The sequence below is a fragment of the Cryptomeria japonica genome, chromosome 5, assembly GCF_030272615.1.
Source record: "Cryptomeria japonica chromosome 5, Sugi_1.0, whole genome shotgun sequence".
Taxonomy (NCBI): Eukaryota; Viridiplantae; Streptophyta; class Pinopsida; order Cupressales; family Cupressaceae; genus Cryptomeria; species Cryptomeria japonica.
The window spans coordinates 356,212,076-356,229,722 of NC_081409.1; the positions used below are offsets into that span (position 1 = coordinate 356,212,076).

Sequence of the window (17,647 nt, forward strand, 5' to 3'; positions counted from 1 at the left end):
ATAGACGTCCTCTAATGCCAAGAACGGATCTGTAACTCACACATCAATTTCTTCTCATATTCAACCTGCTGAATGGAGCCACAAAAGCTTCCTTTTATTCTTTCTCCAAGGGTCGACCCAACTCACTTGAGCAATGTGGGATAAAAGATGTGCAATATAAAACTTATTAAAATATTCACTTATGTCTCCCTTGGGTGCCCCTTTGATTTGCACACATCCCCATAAAATAAATATTAAAGTAACATTTTAATATTTTACAATTAAATTAAATGTTACTTTAATAACACTTCAGGCATTAAAATATATTAGCAATCGGACTCCGAATAGCACGAGTGATAGCTTGTCGGAAAGCTCTTGCCGAGGAGTATCGAATCCAATCACCAAAACTGGCCTCCGTTGTGTCTTGCTGACTTACTAAAAATAGTAAGTATGCCTGAAACTACGTAAATCAACTCCGTTTTGGCCCAAACTGGAAATGACTAGGCCAAGACACTCCAGGATCCCCTTAAACCCTTCGTTAGCCCTCGAGACCATGTAGAGATAGGCTAACGCACATACACTTGGTCAACTGCTAAAGTGGGGGCATTATAGATTCATAATGTGGTAATATTATAATTAATATAGAACAGGATCAAATTAAGCGATGAAGCAGCAACTATAAGAGAAAAAGTAAACAGCAAAGACAATGTGTGGAATTCTTTCCAATTTTGCTACAGCAATGTCTTTTAATAAAGGTCACCATGATAAATAGCAGGTTACAGCAGCATAAGGAGCATTACGTGGAGTCTCCTAGAAATACCGTGGCTGGTGTCTAAGGAGGAAGCGTGGCATTTCTTGTGTCATAACAGCGTTGGAGTTCGACTTCTGTCATAGCAGCATTTGAGTTCGACTTGGTCAGCAATCTAATAGAGTGTCTAAAGTGGTTAAAAATAATAATAGCATATGATAATGGGAGGATATAATAAATGGTTTAGAAGTATATGGATAGCGATTACTAAATCCTACAGATGCAGCAATGTGTATTCCAAATATGGCTACGATCAAACAAACACATTTAGCAGCAATTTCAATACAGCCATTCGTTTGAAAAACAATAATGAATTCATCTCTAAGATGGTGATTTCAAAGTATATATTGTGCAGCAACTATATTAAGTTACTTGCTGCCTAGAACAAACAATAACTAAGGAACATACAGCGATTCGTGTTTGCAAAGGATTGACAAGAAGACGAAGTCAACTTCAAAATCTTTCAAAATTTTGATCGATGGATGAATTAGTTTAAAAAAAAAAATTTGTGGACATGGTGTGTGTAATAAATATAAGATGCGAATGTGGAAACAGGCATCAATGAAGAGAATCATATCTAAATTACAGACAAAGCATAATTACAAGTAAACTAGTATGAGTATAGCATAATCTGCATTGATTATTGTATGAGCATCGAAAGATAAGGAAAAGTGAAAGGCTGAGATCGGTGGATGTCAGCAAATTGTATCTTGCTGCCAACGATTTATTGTCACCATAATACCGGTTTAAAGAAGAGAGTTTGTGGAGGAAAAGATTGAATTGTCCATCATCCGTTGAAGAAGCATCTCAGGCCTTCCTATCACTCCCAAGGTGGACGTGTATAGCTTTGGCTTGACGATTGTTGGAAATTATCTCTGGCTGAAGAAATCTGGATTTAAAGGTGGAGGAAAGTAGGTTGTACTTGTTAATGCATAATAGCTTCGGTAAGATAAATAATTGAATGAGAGATAAATGAAGTCTCTCATTCAATCATTTATCATATCGATAACTATGATAAAACCATCAAGCAATTAATTCATCCTTGATAGCCATTCTATATTTGCATATGGGCAATCTATTGATAATCACACTATGTATCTTCCTCATGTTCATCTATCTAATGAATCCTGTATTTAGATGAATATCAATTAAACATAAATAATGATGACACCGATTAATATATACCAAATTGAATATATATTATATCGGGTTACATATAAGGTATATCGGAATGCATATCGGGTGGCAATGTATTAGTCACCAATAGTTATCGGTGTGTTAGTCTACACCAATAGTTATCGGTTGTCAAGGCTGACACACCGATAACTATCGGCTGTTAGCATTGACAGCCACCGATATACTATCGGTTGTTAGCGTTGGGTTAATACACCGATGAACTTCGGTTATAATCACCGATTGGCATTTACCGTAACATGTTTTTGTTAGTATAAACAAAAAGGCACGATCAAGTAATGTCTTGATCAGTCATGACCGATCAAGGCATTGCTTGACCGTACCTCCTTTGTCATATACTTATAGTAAGTGGCATTCTTGAGATAGGATATAGAAAATATTAAATGCTCCTCTCATCTGCCACAAGCGAAAAGATAGTTAGATATATACAATAAGAAATTAATAATACAAAATTAGATAATAGAATTATAACTTGCATATTGAATGTAAATTGAACATCATTTACATGGTATCAGAGCTATAGTTAAATCGAACCTGAGGCTGTTCAATTTTACGTAAAATTCAAATCAAGTATATATTCAACATCACAATCCTATCAATGGCTAGCGCTATCAGATTTGAAGACAGACTTGCAGGAGGTGATGATTTCTCCACATGGAAATTTAGAATTCAAATGATACTAAAAGATAACAAAGTTGAATCATTCGTAAAGACTGAATCCAAAGAACCTGAGACTGAACCTAATCAAGCAATTTGGAGAGAAGGAAATGATAAGGCTATCAAAATAATAGTTGATGGGGTAAGGAACAATATTATGCCCATTATAAAGAAACACGAATCAACCTTCGACATGTTCAAAGCACTTGAAGACGCTTTTGAGATATCCAATGTCAGTAGAACCTTGGCTCTAAAAAGAGAGATAAATCATATAACCGTGATGAAAGGAGAATCAGTCAACACCTACTTCATGCGGATATCTAACTTAAGGGATGAACTAGCAACCCTTGGATATGAGATCCAAAGCAAAGAATTAACCCTCATTGCTTTAGATGGGTTGCCTAGTATCTGGGAAACGTTCGTCCAAGGCATCAGTGCAAGGGACAACTTTCCAAGAGGAATCAAGGCAAAATAAGAAAGGAATCAAACAAAAGAATATAGATGAAGATCTTCAAGTTCTAACTACGAACTCAGACAAAAAGGGCAAGAAGAAGTAATTAAGGAAGAGAAAGAGTCGTCATGGCAAGAACTTTTTCAAAAAGGACCTCTCTCAAATTCAGTGTTACAGATGTGACAAATTTGGGCACTATGTTGCCAAATGTCCAGAAAAAGCTAAACAAGCCATATTTGCCAAATCAGGAAAATCGAAAAGGGAAGAGGACTCCGAGAAGTATGTGCTCTATTCAGCACTCACACATCAAACATCAAACAAAGTGAACCCCTGGGTAATCGACAGTGGCTCATCCAGACACATCACAGGATTCAGAGAAGTACTAGACTTTATGAGGGAGGAAAATGATGAAGAGGTAACCATCGGAGATGACTCCACACACCCTGTCAAAGGAGTTGGAAATTGCACCATCAAACTGAAGTCGAGTGTATCATTACAACTTGAAAGAGTGCTATATGTTCCAGGCATTAAGTGGAATCTTGTCTCAATATCAACACTAGAGGACAATGGATACAAAGTGACATTCATGGACAACAAAGTGTTGGCTTGGCCAAAGAGCTCATCTATCAAGAAAGCTAGTACAATTGGTCAAAGACAAGGCTACCTATATCAGCTATGCACAGAGCCCAACTTAGCCCTAATTCATGAAACTACAGATGCCAATGAAATCTGGCATAGAAGACTAGGCCACCTAAATTTTAGAGCTTTATCATCAATGGGAGACCTTGTCACAGGTCTACCTAAGCTAAAGCAATATCATTCAGGGGCATGCACAGGATGTGCCCTACGCAAAAATACTAAAGGTGCTTTTCAGAGTAGTTCTAGGAAAACAAGTAAAGTCTTAGAGTTAATTCATTCTGATGTATGTGGACCTATGTTTGTAAATTCATTGGGGGGATTTTTGTATCATGTGATATTTGTCGATGACTACTCTCAGAAAACCTAGATCTACTTTCTGAAATGCAAAGAATCAGAAGAGATCCTTAATAGGTTTAAAGAATTCAAATCATTAACAAAAAACTACTCAAGAAACAAAATTAAAACCCTTAGAACTGATAATTGGGGGGGAATACACATCAGAATTATTTAAAGAGTTTTGTAAAAATTCAGGGATTAAGAGGGAGTTAACAATACCTTACAACCCTCAACAAAATGGGATAGCAGAAAGGAAAAATAGGACAATCGTTGAAGCTGCCAAAGCTATGATTCTTGATCAGAATCTAAATATCAATCTTTAGGCAAAAGCAACCAGCACTACAGTATACATTCAAAACAAATGTCCTCACTCTCATCTTGAAGACAAGACCCCTGAAGAAGTCTTTACAAAATCAAAACCAGATATAAGCCACCTTAGGATTTTTGGATGTCCAGTGTATATTCATGTACCTAAGGAGAAAAGATTAAAATTAGAACCCTCTGGAAAGAGAGGAATTTTTGTAGGATACAGTGAAACCTCCAAAGCCTACAGAATATATATACCCGGCCAAAAGAACATTGAACTAAGTAGGGATGTGATCTTTGAAGAAAACTTAGCCTTCAAAAGAGCCCAAAGCTCCCTAGATCCTGAAGTCCATATTCCTAACCCCGGCTTAGATAGAGATCCTACTCTTGAGCTTCAAAGGGAGAGTCCTGAGGAAACTATGAGTGAAACTTTAAGTCCACCTAGAGAAAACCTCAAGAAAAGACCACTATGGGCCACCAAAACTGTAGAAGAAGCTCAGAAGTTTGCTACTCCCTTAGGAACCTTCAGAGAAAGCAAAAGGCCTAATAAATTTACTAGCTATGTTGCCCTTATGAATGACCTCTCTAAAGCTAAACCAAGCAATGTATCAGATGCACTTCAACATCAAGTATGGAAGGATGCAATGTCTGAAGAGTATCAATCCATTATGAAGAACGATGTTTGGGAGATTGTTCCTAGACCAGCCAAGAAATCTGTGGTTTCATCTAAATGGTTGTTCAAAATCAAACATGCTGCAGACGCCAGTATTGAGAAACACAAGGCCAGATTTGTAGCTAGAGGCTTCTCACAAAGGGAAGGAATAGATTATGAAGAAACCTTTGCACCTGTTGCTAGGTATACCTCAGTAAGAGTTGTATTAACCATTGTAGCAGCAAAGGGATGGAAGGTACACCAAATGGACGTTAAGACAGCTTTTCTAAATGGTGAGATCTCATAAGAAGTCTACCTAGAGCAACCTGAAGGCTTTGAAATTCATGACACAGAGTCTCATGTGTGTAGACTCAAGAAAGCTCTCTATGGGCTCAAACAGGCTCCCAGGGCATGGTATGAAAGAATAGACACCTATCTCTCGGGACTAGGTTTTTCCAAAAATGATGCAGACCCTAATCTCTACTACAAAAGAAATAAAGATGATATGCTAATATTGATCTTATATGTTGATGACTTATTAATCACACGAAGTGATCAACTCATAAAACAATGCAAGAATGATCTATCTAAAGAATTTGATATGAAAGACTTAGGACTCCTTCATTACTTCCTAGGATTAGAAGTATGGCAAAATTCTGACAACATTATACTAAACCAAGGAAAGTACACTTTGGATATTTTGAAGAGATTCAAAATGCTAAATTGTAGACCCATGACCTCTCCTATGGAAACCAACTTAGATAAACTTAAAGAAGCAGCAGCAGAGTCACAACCCACCGATTCTACTCAATAGAAACAGATGATTGGGTCCCTAATGTATCTGGTAAATACAAGACCAGATATATGTTATGCAGTCAATGCTCTAAGTCAGTTTATGTGAACCAAAGGAGATACACCTAGTTGCAGTGAAGCACATTATGAGGTACCTACAAGGTACTCTAAACCTTGGTCTCAAATACAAGAAGGTTGAGATAGACTTACATGGATTTACAGATTCAAATTGGGCTGGAAGTGTAACAGACAGGAAAAGCACTTCAGGGTGTTGCTTCAGTCTAGGTTCAACTATGATATCTTGGATCAGCAGAAAGCAGTCTTTTGTAGCTCAAAGTTCCACCGAGGCAGAATACATTGCAGCTTCTATGGCTTCCCGAGAGGCAGTATGGCTCAGGAAGTTGCTTGTAGGATTGTTTGGAGAACCTATGAAACCCACTGTTATACACTGTGACAATCAGAGTTGCATAAAACTTTCAGTAAACCCAGTGTTTCATGACAGATCCAAGCATATTGAGATTCCATACCACTATGTGCGAGATATGGTAGATAAGAATGCAATCCAACTGGAATATGTTTGTACAGGAGATCAAACTGCAGACATTCTGACCAAACGCCTTCCCAGAGTGAAAGTTGATCACTTCAGAAAAGGTTTAGGTATGACAGAAAGGTAAAATTGCTTTGTAATCTATATTTGCATACCTATAAGATGTTTAATGTGTAAACCTCTTTGTCGTGTTAGGACAATTTGTGGATTCTATCCCTTGGGTTCACATCTAAGAGGTGACGATCTCTCAAGATAGTGAACACTTGTATGGGGACATTTTAAGGTGACAATCTTATAATGTCCAAACCAGTTATCATGTTGGATCTTTGGTATGTCATAGATGTGCAATGATTGTGTTGTGATAAAACATTTGTATAAAGTGTTAGAGCACTTATCACAACTAGGATAAGGTGAGAAATTAATCTTTCTCATATGATTATCCTTAAGTATTGCGTGTAGGCAATACTGATATCACATGCTTAGGTGATATCCTATCAATCGTAAGATTGATGTGATGAACTTCAGTATCACGTGTTTAGGTGATACTACATACCAAATGATTAGATGGTATGATTCCCATGAATGACTAAAATGATCACTATCAATTAAATTATGATGCTTGAATATATTGTCTACATTCATCTTACCTAGCTAAGAGGAAGTGCTAATGCATAATAGCTTCGGTAAGATAAATAATTGAATGAGAGATAAATGAAGTCTCTCATTCAATCATTTATCATATCGATAACTATGATAAAACCATCAAGCAATTAATTCATCCTTGATAGCCATTCTATATTTGCATATGGGCAATCTATTGATAATCACACTATGTATCTTCCTCATGTTCATCTATCTAATGAATCCTGTATTTAGATGAATATCAATTAAACATAAATAATGATGACACCGATTAATATATACCGAATTGAATATATATTATATCAGGTTACATATAAGGTATATCGGAATGCATATCGGGTGGCAATGTATTAGTCATTGATAGTTATCGGTGTGTTAGTCTACATCGATAGTTATCGGTTGTCAAGGCTAACACACCGATAACTATCGGCTATTAGCATTGACAGCCACCGATATACTATCGGTTGTTAGCGTTGGGTTAATACACCGATGAACTTTGGTTATAATCACCGATTGGCATTTACCGTGACATGCTTTTGTTAGTATAAACAAAAAGGCACAATCAAGTAATGTCTTGATTGGTCATGACCGATCAAGGCATTGCTTGACCATGCCTCCTTTGTCATATACTTATAGTAAGTGGCATTCTTGAGATAGGATATAGAAAATATTAAATGCTCCTCTCATCTGCCACAAGCAAGAAGATAGTTAGATATATACAATAAGAAATTAATAATACAAAATTAGATAATAGAATTATAACTTGAATATTGAATGTAAATTGAACATCATTTACAGTACTTTCCTACCTGGGCTTCATTTCAGCTTCAGAGGGAGCAGCTAAGAGGATGTGCTTCGGTTGACATCTAAGGATCTTGGTCCAGAGGGAGTGGACCATGTCAAGATGGTTTCTCTAGTGATCAGTCAAAGGACTATGATTCATGGGATGGAGTCCCATGGCCTTTATGTTGACTCCTAGGTCATGCTATTTGGTGAGCTTGGAATACACCAAGAGTAATGCAGACTCCAACGTTGTATTTCTTGGAAGGTCAAAGCATGTGGAGATCAAGTATCACTATGTTAGAGACATGGTGGAAAGGTATGCTATTCACTATTGTATTCTTCTTTTCAAAAGATGTTTTAAAGTGTAGACTCTTGTGATTGCATTTCTCTTTGAGAGAGACTTAAGGAGAAAGCCCTTATCTACACCCTCTGATATGGTTCATGGTGGATGTCATGTGTGTGACTCCATGACAATTTTGGTTCAGTGCTTGATGAGCCCCTGTGAACATTATTGTGAGGTGACAATCTCTCAATAGTGAACACTTGTACATCTGATCATCATCGTAAGGTGACGATCTTACGATATTGATTGATCATACCATTATGATGGATATCATGGGATGTGATATCTATGGATATGTCATAATGGTTTATATCTCTAGTAGTAATATCTATGGATATGCCATAATGGTGGATATCATGAGACGTGATATCCATGGAAAGGCCATAATGGTGGATATTACATAAAGGGATATTCATGGTGGATTTCATGTGACGTGAAATCCGTGGACATGCCATGTAGTAATATCTTGAGATATGCCATAATGGTGGATATCATGTGAAGTGATATCCATGGATAAGCCATAATGGTTGATATCACGTGAGGTGATATCTATGGATAAATCATAATGGTGGATATCACATGAGGTGCTATCTATGGATACGCCGTAATGGTCAATATCACGTGAGGTGATATCTTTCCTTTCCACATATGGATGTAGCCATTGTGGTCAATCATTACAAAGAGGTAATGTGACTAGTAGATATCAAAAAGGATTCCTCCCTACCTAAGAGGGAGTGTTGATTCTAGTGTAGCTGTGGTCGGAATCCACAGGCCGACATTGATATCACAAAGGTTGTGATTATATTTATATTATTATTATGAGATAATATAATTATATAATTATAATGTATAATTATTATATTATATGATAATACAATAATTATTATATTATATTAATAATGTATTAATTGGTGCCACTTGGAAGAGTGGCGACTCTTGGTGTATAGACACCTCTCGCATATATAATGAGATATGTGATCTCATTCAAAGATACATAACAATATATAACAATGGAATACAATTGTAGATTGAATATATAGTGTTCGGGGGAGACAATTGTGAATTGTCTATGGCTGGGAGGGCAAATCAGTGCCCGTGGCTAAATGAGCACAGAAAAACAACATAAATCACATAAATAAAACCCAAAAAACACTTGAAGAGATTCGAAATAGTGAAGGAGCAGTCAATGACAGAAAATGTTTGATGTAAAAGTGGTGTGATGAAGGACAAAAATTGCAATTCATTGGGAGTTTGATATACACTTCCTCAAAAATAGGATCTCAGATCCACATTCTTAATGAACTGGTTGAGTAGATCTAGTATAAGTATTTTATAAATACATTATAAGTAATTGATCAAAGGGGGGGAATAGAGAGGCTTGTTTTAGCCTAAGGAAGTAGGTTCGATCTAATTTCATTTCCAAAATTGTATTTCCAAAATTTTTTAGAGCAAATTTGATTCCAACAAGCATTTCATTTCCAGCAAGTGTGAATTAGATTAGCCTTTCCAATTCTTGCAAGTGTGAGATAGATTATCCATTTCCTTCTTTGCAAGTGTGCTCATTTAAGTTCTTGCAAGTGTGCTCATTTAAGTTTTTGCAAGTGTGCTTTAGAGTAGTTTTGATTTTTGCATGTGAGACTGTCATGCAAGTTTTCTCTTCTATTTTGCAAATAGCCATGGACACTTCCCTAGATTGATAAATTAAATGATGAGGATTACAACGACCCCATCATTTTTGGCACCGTTGTTAGGGATAGGTACCATTAGGGAATCAAAAATATTAGTTTGGTAGCCTTTTAGGTTTAAAAGTTCTTCAAGAAAGATATGTTTCTCAAACTCCCCTCCCCCCCCTCCCCTCCAAAAACAAACAACAGATCTAAAGGAAAAGGTTACTGCATGGAAAAAACTTGTTATTTCTTGCACAATATCTTCAACTAGAGGACCATGACTCTAACGTCCCAACAAAGGAAATTTATTTAAAGATAGCATTGATGGCTTATTGCTTGCAAGAGGTGATGAGTACAATGAAGAAATCTAGTCTTCATTAAAGAAGCTTGCACAAAAGAGTGTTATTAGGAACCCTTAAAAATCCAAGGATGGCTGCCCAATCAAATTGTTGAAGTCCAAGGAGGGTTTCCCAATCAGATATTTGAAGAACAAGGAGTTGTTTCTAGTCATGCATTCACCAAATCATAAGGATTGCAAGATCTCTCCAATCAGACCATGCATTTGCTAGTATCAGAAATTATGGAGAAGGTTTCCACTTCAAAGGAAGGTGATGCATTGGATTTCAAAAATTTGATCTTATTTTCATAGTTTTTCTCCTCTCAAAAATTTGAATGCATAGACCAATATTTTGAGAAAGGAAAGATATTTTTCACAACCAGTTAATGGTTTTGTGTAAACTCTCTACACCATTAAGTAGAGTAGATTAAGGTAGGTTTTTTTTTTGCAAATAAGTGTTTTGCACATGTCGTTTCCTCTTTTCTAAGGTTGTAAACATGCACGTTTTTGTACAAGATTGTTGCTTTCAAGATCTGTTGCAGATATTTTGGCACTTAAGGTTTCCTAAAAGGTTGATTATTTCGACTTTGGGCTCTAGTTCTAGCACTAAAACTTCAATGGCATGGAAGAAAAGACAATGATGAAAGTAACCTAGTTGTTAATCAATGCAAAAAATCAAGTTACAGCTCTCAGAAGTTGAAGAACTCTTTGCATGCATCATGGAGAATGTGAGTTACAACTAGTGCATGATGGTTGCATGGAAAACTAAGATAGATTCAGGTATTTGGTTTATTATTTCTCTTATTCAGCTAAAAGTTCTTTCTCTTTTCTCAATCCAATCTAAAATGAAAAAAGAAGTACCTAAGAACATATCCCGAGATTTATGGAGTAGTTTGAAGTAACTGTGAAAAGAGTGGATATATTGACTCCAAAATCTTATTATAAGTTGCAGGAGGACCTACAACATTTTAGGTGTGGAGGAGATGATAAGACCATAAATAGTCTCATATTCAACCAAATAAAATCATTTTTTCTTCTTAATAAATTGGTGTTAAAGTGGATTTGAGTAATGATTGAAAGTTCTTTAGATTGTTTAAGGTAGAATGAAAAGTAGATGCTTGATTTCTTTTTAATACTCGATGTGATCCAAATTGCTTCTAATATTTTTCCATGTGTGTGTAAGATGTTACAATACAGGTGAATAGATCATTAAATAACTCATGATAATAGAGAGCTCTAGAGACACTTGAAGTAGAGAGCTCTAGTCACTAACAACAAAGAACTCTAGATAGCTTTAGAAGCCTTCTAAGACATAGTGAGAAGATAGAGAAGACTCCTCTAGACTACTAGCAAACTCCTCCAGACTACCAACACACTCCAATATTCTTGCAAGATTAATGAGCATCGGTCATTACTAAATTAATGGGCTAAGTATCTATTTCATGCAAGCTCCACATATCTTTCACACCACACTATCTTTCTCCACCAAGGATAACTACAATGCTCAAATCTCATTGCATGATAATAGGATGTTCTTCATGATAATAAGGAATGATTTAGTCGAGTGAACTAAAAAATAATTCCTTCACTCATGTTGAGCACTTGAAGATTCCCTAGAAATCAGGCACAGAGAAAAATTCTAAAGCATAGTCTCAATAAAATAGTAATATCTTCCTTGTTTCTTAACAATTTTCAAAAATTCAAAATGATCTAAAAAGCTTAAATCACAAGAAATAAAACCCAAAAGCCGTTTGAAGAGATTCACAATAGTGAAGAAGCAGTTAACGACAGAAAATGATGTCTGATGTAAATAGCTCCCCCACTCTAATCACATCAGTCAGAAAAATTAATTTGCATGGATACAACTGGCAAAGAGGTAGCTCTCCAAGATCTTAAGCGATCTAGGTAAGTGTGTCTAAAAACCGAACAGACCAATGACTTCCGGCTACAAGGCAACATCAATGTCCACTTGTCACAGAAGGCTAACTATGTGGGAGGATGATTTAATGCTCTTTATGCATCCAACGAGTAGTTCACATCAATGATAATTGCTATTTTTAAAATGGCAAGTTGACAACGAGGGTTATGGGCAATCTCATTAATGAAGGCAGTCCCTTCAGAACTGCAAATTTATTAGGTTTGACTCCTCATTCTCACTCTTCAATCTTTTTTCTTTAAATCGTCTCTTCCCAATTTGGTCGCCTGGTTTGGTCTAGAAGAATTAGGCAAAACTTCACCCCTGAAAATCAATGGTTGGCTCCTCAAGGTTCATCGTCAAGGCATTCCCTAACCCAATTTCATGCTTCGGAGTAGATACTTCGATATCTCTGGATAGTCCCAATCGATAGTCCACTTTCAAGGAGATTTCAGACCAGAGGTTAAAGAGGCTCCTTCACAACACCGACCCTTTGGTTATAGCGGCAGTGAAAATGGTCCTTGGACGGGGTCATTTGGACGGAAAAGAGTATTCCAAGGACAACACTCATATTTCTTCTAGATTTGTGGCTTCCTTGCTTGATGATAATGTCTCTAAGGATGAGATTACAGAGCTTGCAATCCGCTTATTTGAACTGGAATTACTGGTTGGCTTAAATAGAGTAATGAAGTATGCTTTACATGGAACTGGTACTCTAAGGTTAGGGGACCTGGATTCACTTAATGACCCGTGAGAAACCATTACTTACTACCCTTTCTTATTGGATCTCAAGGGCCCAACCCTTATGAGACATAGGGCCATTGTGGCTATGGCACATAGATACTTGAAATGGAAGTTTATATCAGACAAAGTCGTAGACGCAAACAGGGAGGAGGAATTCAGGAACTTTGCCATCTTAAATGGCTTTCTCACACCTAAGGAAGAGAACAAGTCCCCCCTTTCAAGTGGAGAAGAACCAATAGGCCCGCAGAGACGCAACGGAGGTGGCCGAGGTCGTGGTTGTAGCAGGGGTCGAGGCCGTGGGCATGGTTGTGGTCATGGAGGACGTAGCAGACAGAGCAGTCCTCACCCTAGGTCGCCTGCCTAGGGGCTGATTTCATTAGCAAAAAATGAAGATATGAATTTTTTGCTATTTCGATTCTGAACTTTTGGTACAGTTTTTATAGATATTTGTTAAAACAGTATGACTTTAGCTTTTAGTATGGCTGAAGATAGGTTGGTGAACTTTCTCGAAATTTTGTGGGAAGGAAAACATTCCCTTTTTTTGATCTTTTCATTTTCAAGGTAGGCCCAGAAGGGCTAGCTAACTGTGAATATCTATGTATTTCGAAATTTTGAATCCTTAATAGTAAATCTTTTGGCTCTATCGTTTATCGACCAAAAAAAAAAAAGTGGCATGATGAAGGACCGTAGTTGCAATTCATTGGGAGTTTGATAAACACGTCCTCAAAAATAGGATCTCATATCCATATTCTTAGTTAATTGATTGAGTAGATCTAGAATAAATATTTTATAAATACATTGTAAGCAATTGATCAAAGAGGGGATTAGAAAGACTTGTTTTAGCTTGAGGAAGCAAATTAGATCTAGTTTCATTTCTTGAATTGTATTTCCAGAATTTTCTAGAGTAAATTTGATTCTAGTAAGCATTTTATTTCCAGCAAGTGTGAGTTAGATTAGCCTTTTCAATTCTTGCAAGTGTGAGATAGATTAGCCATTTCCTTTTCTGCAAGTGTGCTCTTTTCAATTCTTGAAATGTGCTTTAGAGTAGTTTTGATGTATGCACATGTATTGTAGAAGAGATTGTCATGCAAGTTTTCTCTCTTCTCTTTTGCATATAGCCATAAACATCGCCCTGGATTGATAAATTAAATGTTGAGGATTACAATGACCCCATCACTAATGTGAAGGGTGTAGTTACAAACGAGTTTGTTGATTTTGTACACTCCAATGGTTAAATTATTTCTGATCTTCATGACAAAATAAAGGATGCTGACAAATAGTGGTAGCTCGATGGGCAAACATTCCAACACCTACAACCTCTTGCAATCAAAATTTTATTACAAATAATTTTTTAGATAAAGCTCTCTAAATTTTAATTTCTTTTCATTTTTCAAATTTGAAGTTTGATTTATAATTTTATAACTCCTAACTCTCTAACTTTGTCCAAATAGGTTTGTAGTTGGTCTTTGTCTAAGACAAATTGAGTACATACTTCGACTATTTGATAAGCGCAACCAATTGGCATAAAAAAAAACAAAGGAATTAATTTATATGTTTCCAACTTGTGCCTTCTTTCACACAAACAAGCTGACAACAATGAAGGAGCAAAGAAGTTGTGGAATGTGGAGCTAGAGCAACCTGACTTAGATGTTAACACTGCCCAACAATCTACACTTTTTAAGGAGCTAAATAGTCAACATAATTTTAATATCAGTTGCACTCCTTGTGGTTCTTCTAATATACCTCCATCATCTAATGTCAATGATGATGATGATGATGCTCTTTATGATGAGCTATATGATGATGATTGCTGATTTTATTATTTTAATATTGAACAATGAATATCTACCATAACATTCAAGTTTGAAAAATTGACATCAAAGTAGTATTTTATGGTTGTTTTGTTGATTCAATGTATTTTATGTTGTTATTCTTAAATCGTATTTCTAAGAGTGTGTGTATGTGTGAGTGTGCCCCCGTTATCCCACAAGGAGGATCTCATAAAATAGAAGATATACTTTCTAGGCTGTGACCAAACAACTAACCTTCACCTTTTATTCTAGAAGAAATGCATCTTGTGTGTCCCCAATATCTGACAAGGAAGATCTCACAAATTAGAAGATTTGCTTTCTAGGTTGTCCCCAAAATAATAACCCTCACCTTTTATTCTAGATAAAATGCATCTTGTGTGTCCCCAATATCTCACAAGGAATATCTCGTAAAACAGAACCTGTACTTTTTATGCTGTGACTCAAAAAATAACACACACTTTTAACTTTTAGTCTTTTATTGTGGATGAATTTGTTCTTTCTAAACCTTTTGATAATGCAACAAGGATGATTGGCCATACCTGGTTCTTTGTGAGATTTATTTGATGTCTTTCACAAGCCCAATTAGGACTTTGGAAATCTTTGGTCTCAAACTTTTGATATGCTAGGGATGATAATATCTAATAGATATTTAGATTGAATTGCTAATAATAACATATTAACACAAATTACATATAATGTTCAAATTCAGTATTCAACTGTCACAACTCAGACATTAAAACCATGATTATCAAGAAGGAACTGCCTCGGACCTCTTATTTTTTATACCCCTGAGGACATGAACCATAAAAGCTTTGGAATTTCAGTCCTAGCTTCAGTTTGAGATTGAACAGAACTTTGGACTTTTGTACACATATTTCCTACATAGGTACGCAGACCTGTGGTGGAGTGGTACTCGGGCTTTACTAAAACAGAGCCCGTGATCCAAATTGTGGATATAATGAAATTTATAATCCTGCTGAAAGATCTCTTATATCCCATACGCAGTCTTTAGGATGAAATTTGAACAGCTATCCTTGTAGTCCAAAGTTCCTATGTGCTACGGTTGCTATGTAACTGGCGCTCTAATGATAGAAAACATACGTATTTTAAAAGCAATTGCAGCTTTTAGCTTTATAAAAAACTATATTCAAAATAAATCCAATTTGAGCCACCGAAATCTACATGTCAAGTTAAAGTAAACATACAGCTGCAATACGTGCAAGTACCCATCAGCACTTGCATTCTCATAGCAGATAACTCCTGTCCAGTTTGAGTTACATGGATCACCACGATTCCAGTTATTTAGTTTCCCGAAAGGGTCTCCGAGACTCTTTCTAATTTTCTCCAGGGCTTTAACTGCACCCAACAACAAACAAAAATCTCCATCAGAAAAAACTGTATTATAGTTTGGCCAATTGGTTAACTTTTTTATAAAATTTCCCAAAATCAAACCTCCCCAACTTGCAAATTTTCTGGAACAAATCAGCCAGGCTTTTTTAATTTCAGCCATTATATTGTCCCAATTTCACAAGCACTAAGTGTAAAGCTTAAACTATATCATCCCCTAAAATATCTCATCATCACCCCATCTTATTAAACTTTGCAACCCGAATACTCTCAAGCCCAACTTGCAGACATTAGCCAATACTGATACTGCGATACGAATATAACTTATCTATTAAAGAACATTAATATCTGTGTATTGTTGCTGACAACGAAATCCCTATACCCTGCTATTCAATTTTAATACTGAAAGAAATGTTTAACCATAGCTTTAGGGTCTAAATTTGAACACCAAAGTTTATGAAGTTGCTTTCCCTCGTAGTTTTGGTGACTATCACACAACCCTGGAGGGATTCGTTGAATTTCCATCTATAACTGAATTTAAGTTAATTAAAGTACCTTCATTAGGATATGTAGTTTGTGCTGCAGCAAATAGTGCCAGAGACCAACACAAAACTGCAACAGAGAAAAAGGTGGCCTTTTTCTTCATTGGATACTTAAGCCACTAAATCTCTCCTCTTGGCTCCCTAGAAACTGAAATAAGGCTGCACTCAACCCAAAAACTTCTGCTGTTAACTTCCCATGTATATAAGTATAAACGTTCGGAACGTCTACACAACAATCTGAAGAGTCTCCGGCCTTCCATGTCGCGCCAACGACTCCTGACTCTGACCAGGTAAATGCATTCTGATGAGATACTCTGGATAAAACTCCAACCACCATAAGTAATTTCAGACTCATGACATGTTCTACGCCGATCAAGACTTGTTCAGCGTCAGTGTCAGAGCTGGGCTTTAAAAACCATTGAATTGGGGTGAGGAGGAATATTCTAATGTTGACTTTTATTTATCATAGGATGATAGACATGATATATAGTCTATGATTCAATAGAATTTAGACAGTTCAACACTACTACGCTTCTTTCTAATATGTCAACTTGAATAGTTCAATTTTACATTTCAATCCGTGCAGTTGAACTTATCCGTTATTTTTTGTCCCGGAACCCTGGAAAATCCGTGTGTACAAACCATTAAAGTGATTTGCAAATTTGCGATTGTGTTTCTAGATTTTTGTGGACTTTGGGGATTTGACGTTTATGTGCCAAGGAAAGGTGTTACCTTATTAATTTTTTCAGTAATAAGGAACAAATCTGATTAAGAAACCTATCGTTGCAAAAATATTTATTATTAGCAATCTCTAAGGCAACAAAATATAGAACAAAAGTATCATTTCAATCCGTGCAGTTGAACTTATCCGTTATTTTTTGTCCTGGAACCCTGGAAAATCCGTGTGTACAAACCATTAAAGTGATTTGCAAATTTGCGATTGTGTTTCTAGATTTTTGTGGACTTTGGGGATTTGACGTTTATGTGCCGTATACCTCAAGGAAAGGTGTTACCTTATTAATTTTTTCAGTATTAAGGAACAAATCTGATTAAGAAACCTATCGTTGCAAAAATATTTATTATTAGCAATCTCAGGCAACAAAATATAGAACAAAAGTATCATTGCCGGCTTAATCACAGTGATTAACAAGATTG

At 36.2% G+C, this 17,647-nt stretch overlaps 1 protein-coding gene across 1 annotated transcript in view; it reads right to left on the minus strand.

Moving 5' to 3' along the window:
• Positions 1 to 16,979, minus strand: part of LOC131034310 (probable LRR receptor-like serine/threonine-protein kinase At1g06840) — a 147,409-nt gene extending 130,430 nt beyond the window's left edge. Inside the window, exons 1-2 of the mRNA XM_057965792.2 lie at positions 16,506 to 16,979; positions 15,809 to 15,959 (exon numbers count right to left, since the gene is read on the minus strand). Coding sequence (XP_057821775.1) covers positions 15,809 to 15,959; positions 16,506 to 16,596 — 242 coding nt within the window. The 5' untranslated portion in view covers positions 16,597 to 16,979. The remainder of the gene's footprint in view (positions 1 to 15,808; positions 15,960 to 16,505) is intronic.
• Between the last annotated feature and the right edge of the window lie 668 nt (positions 16,980 to 17,647).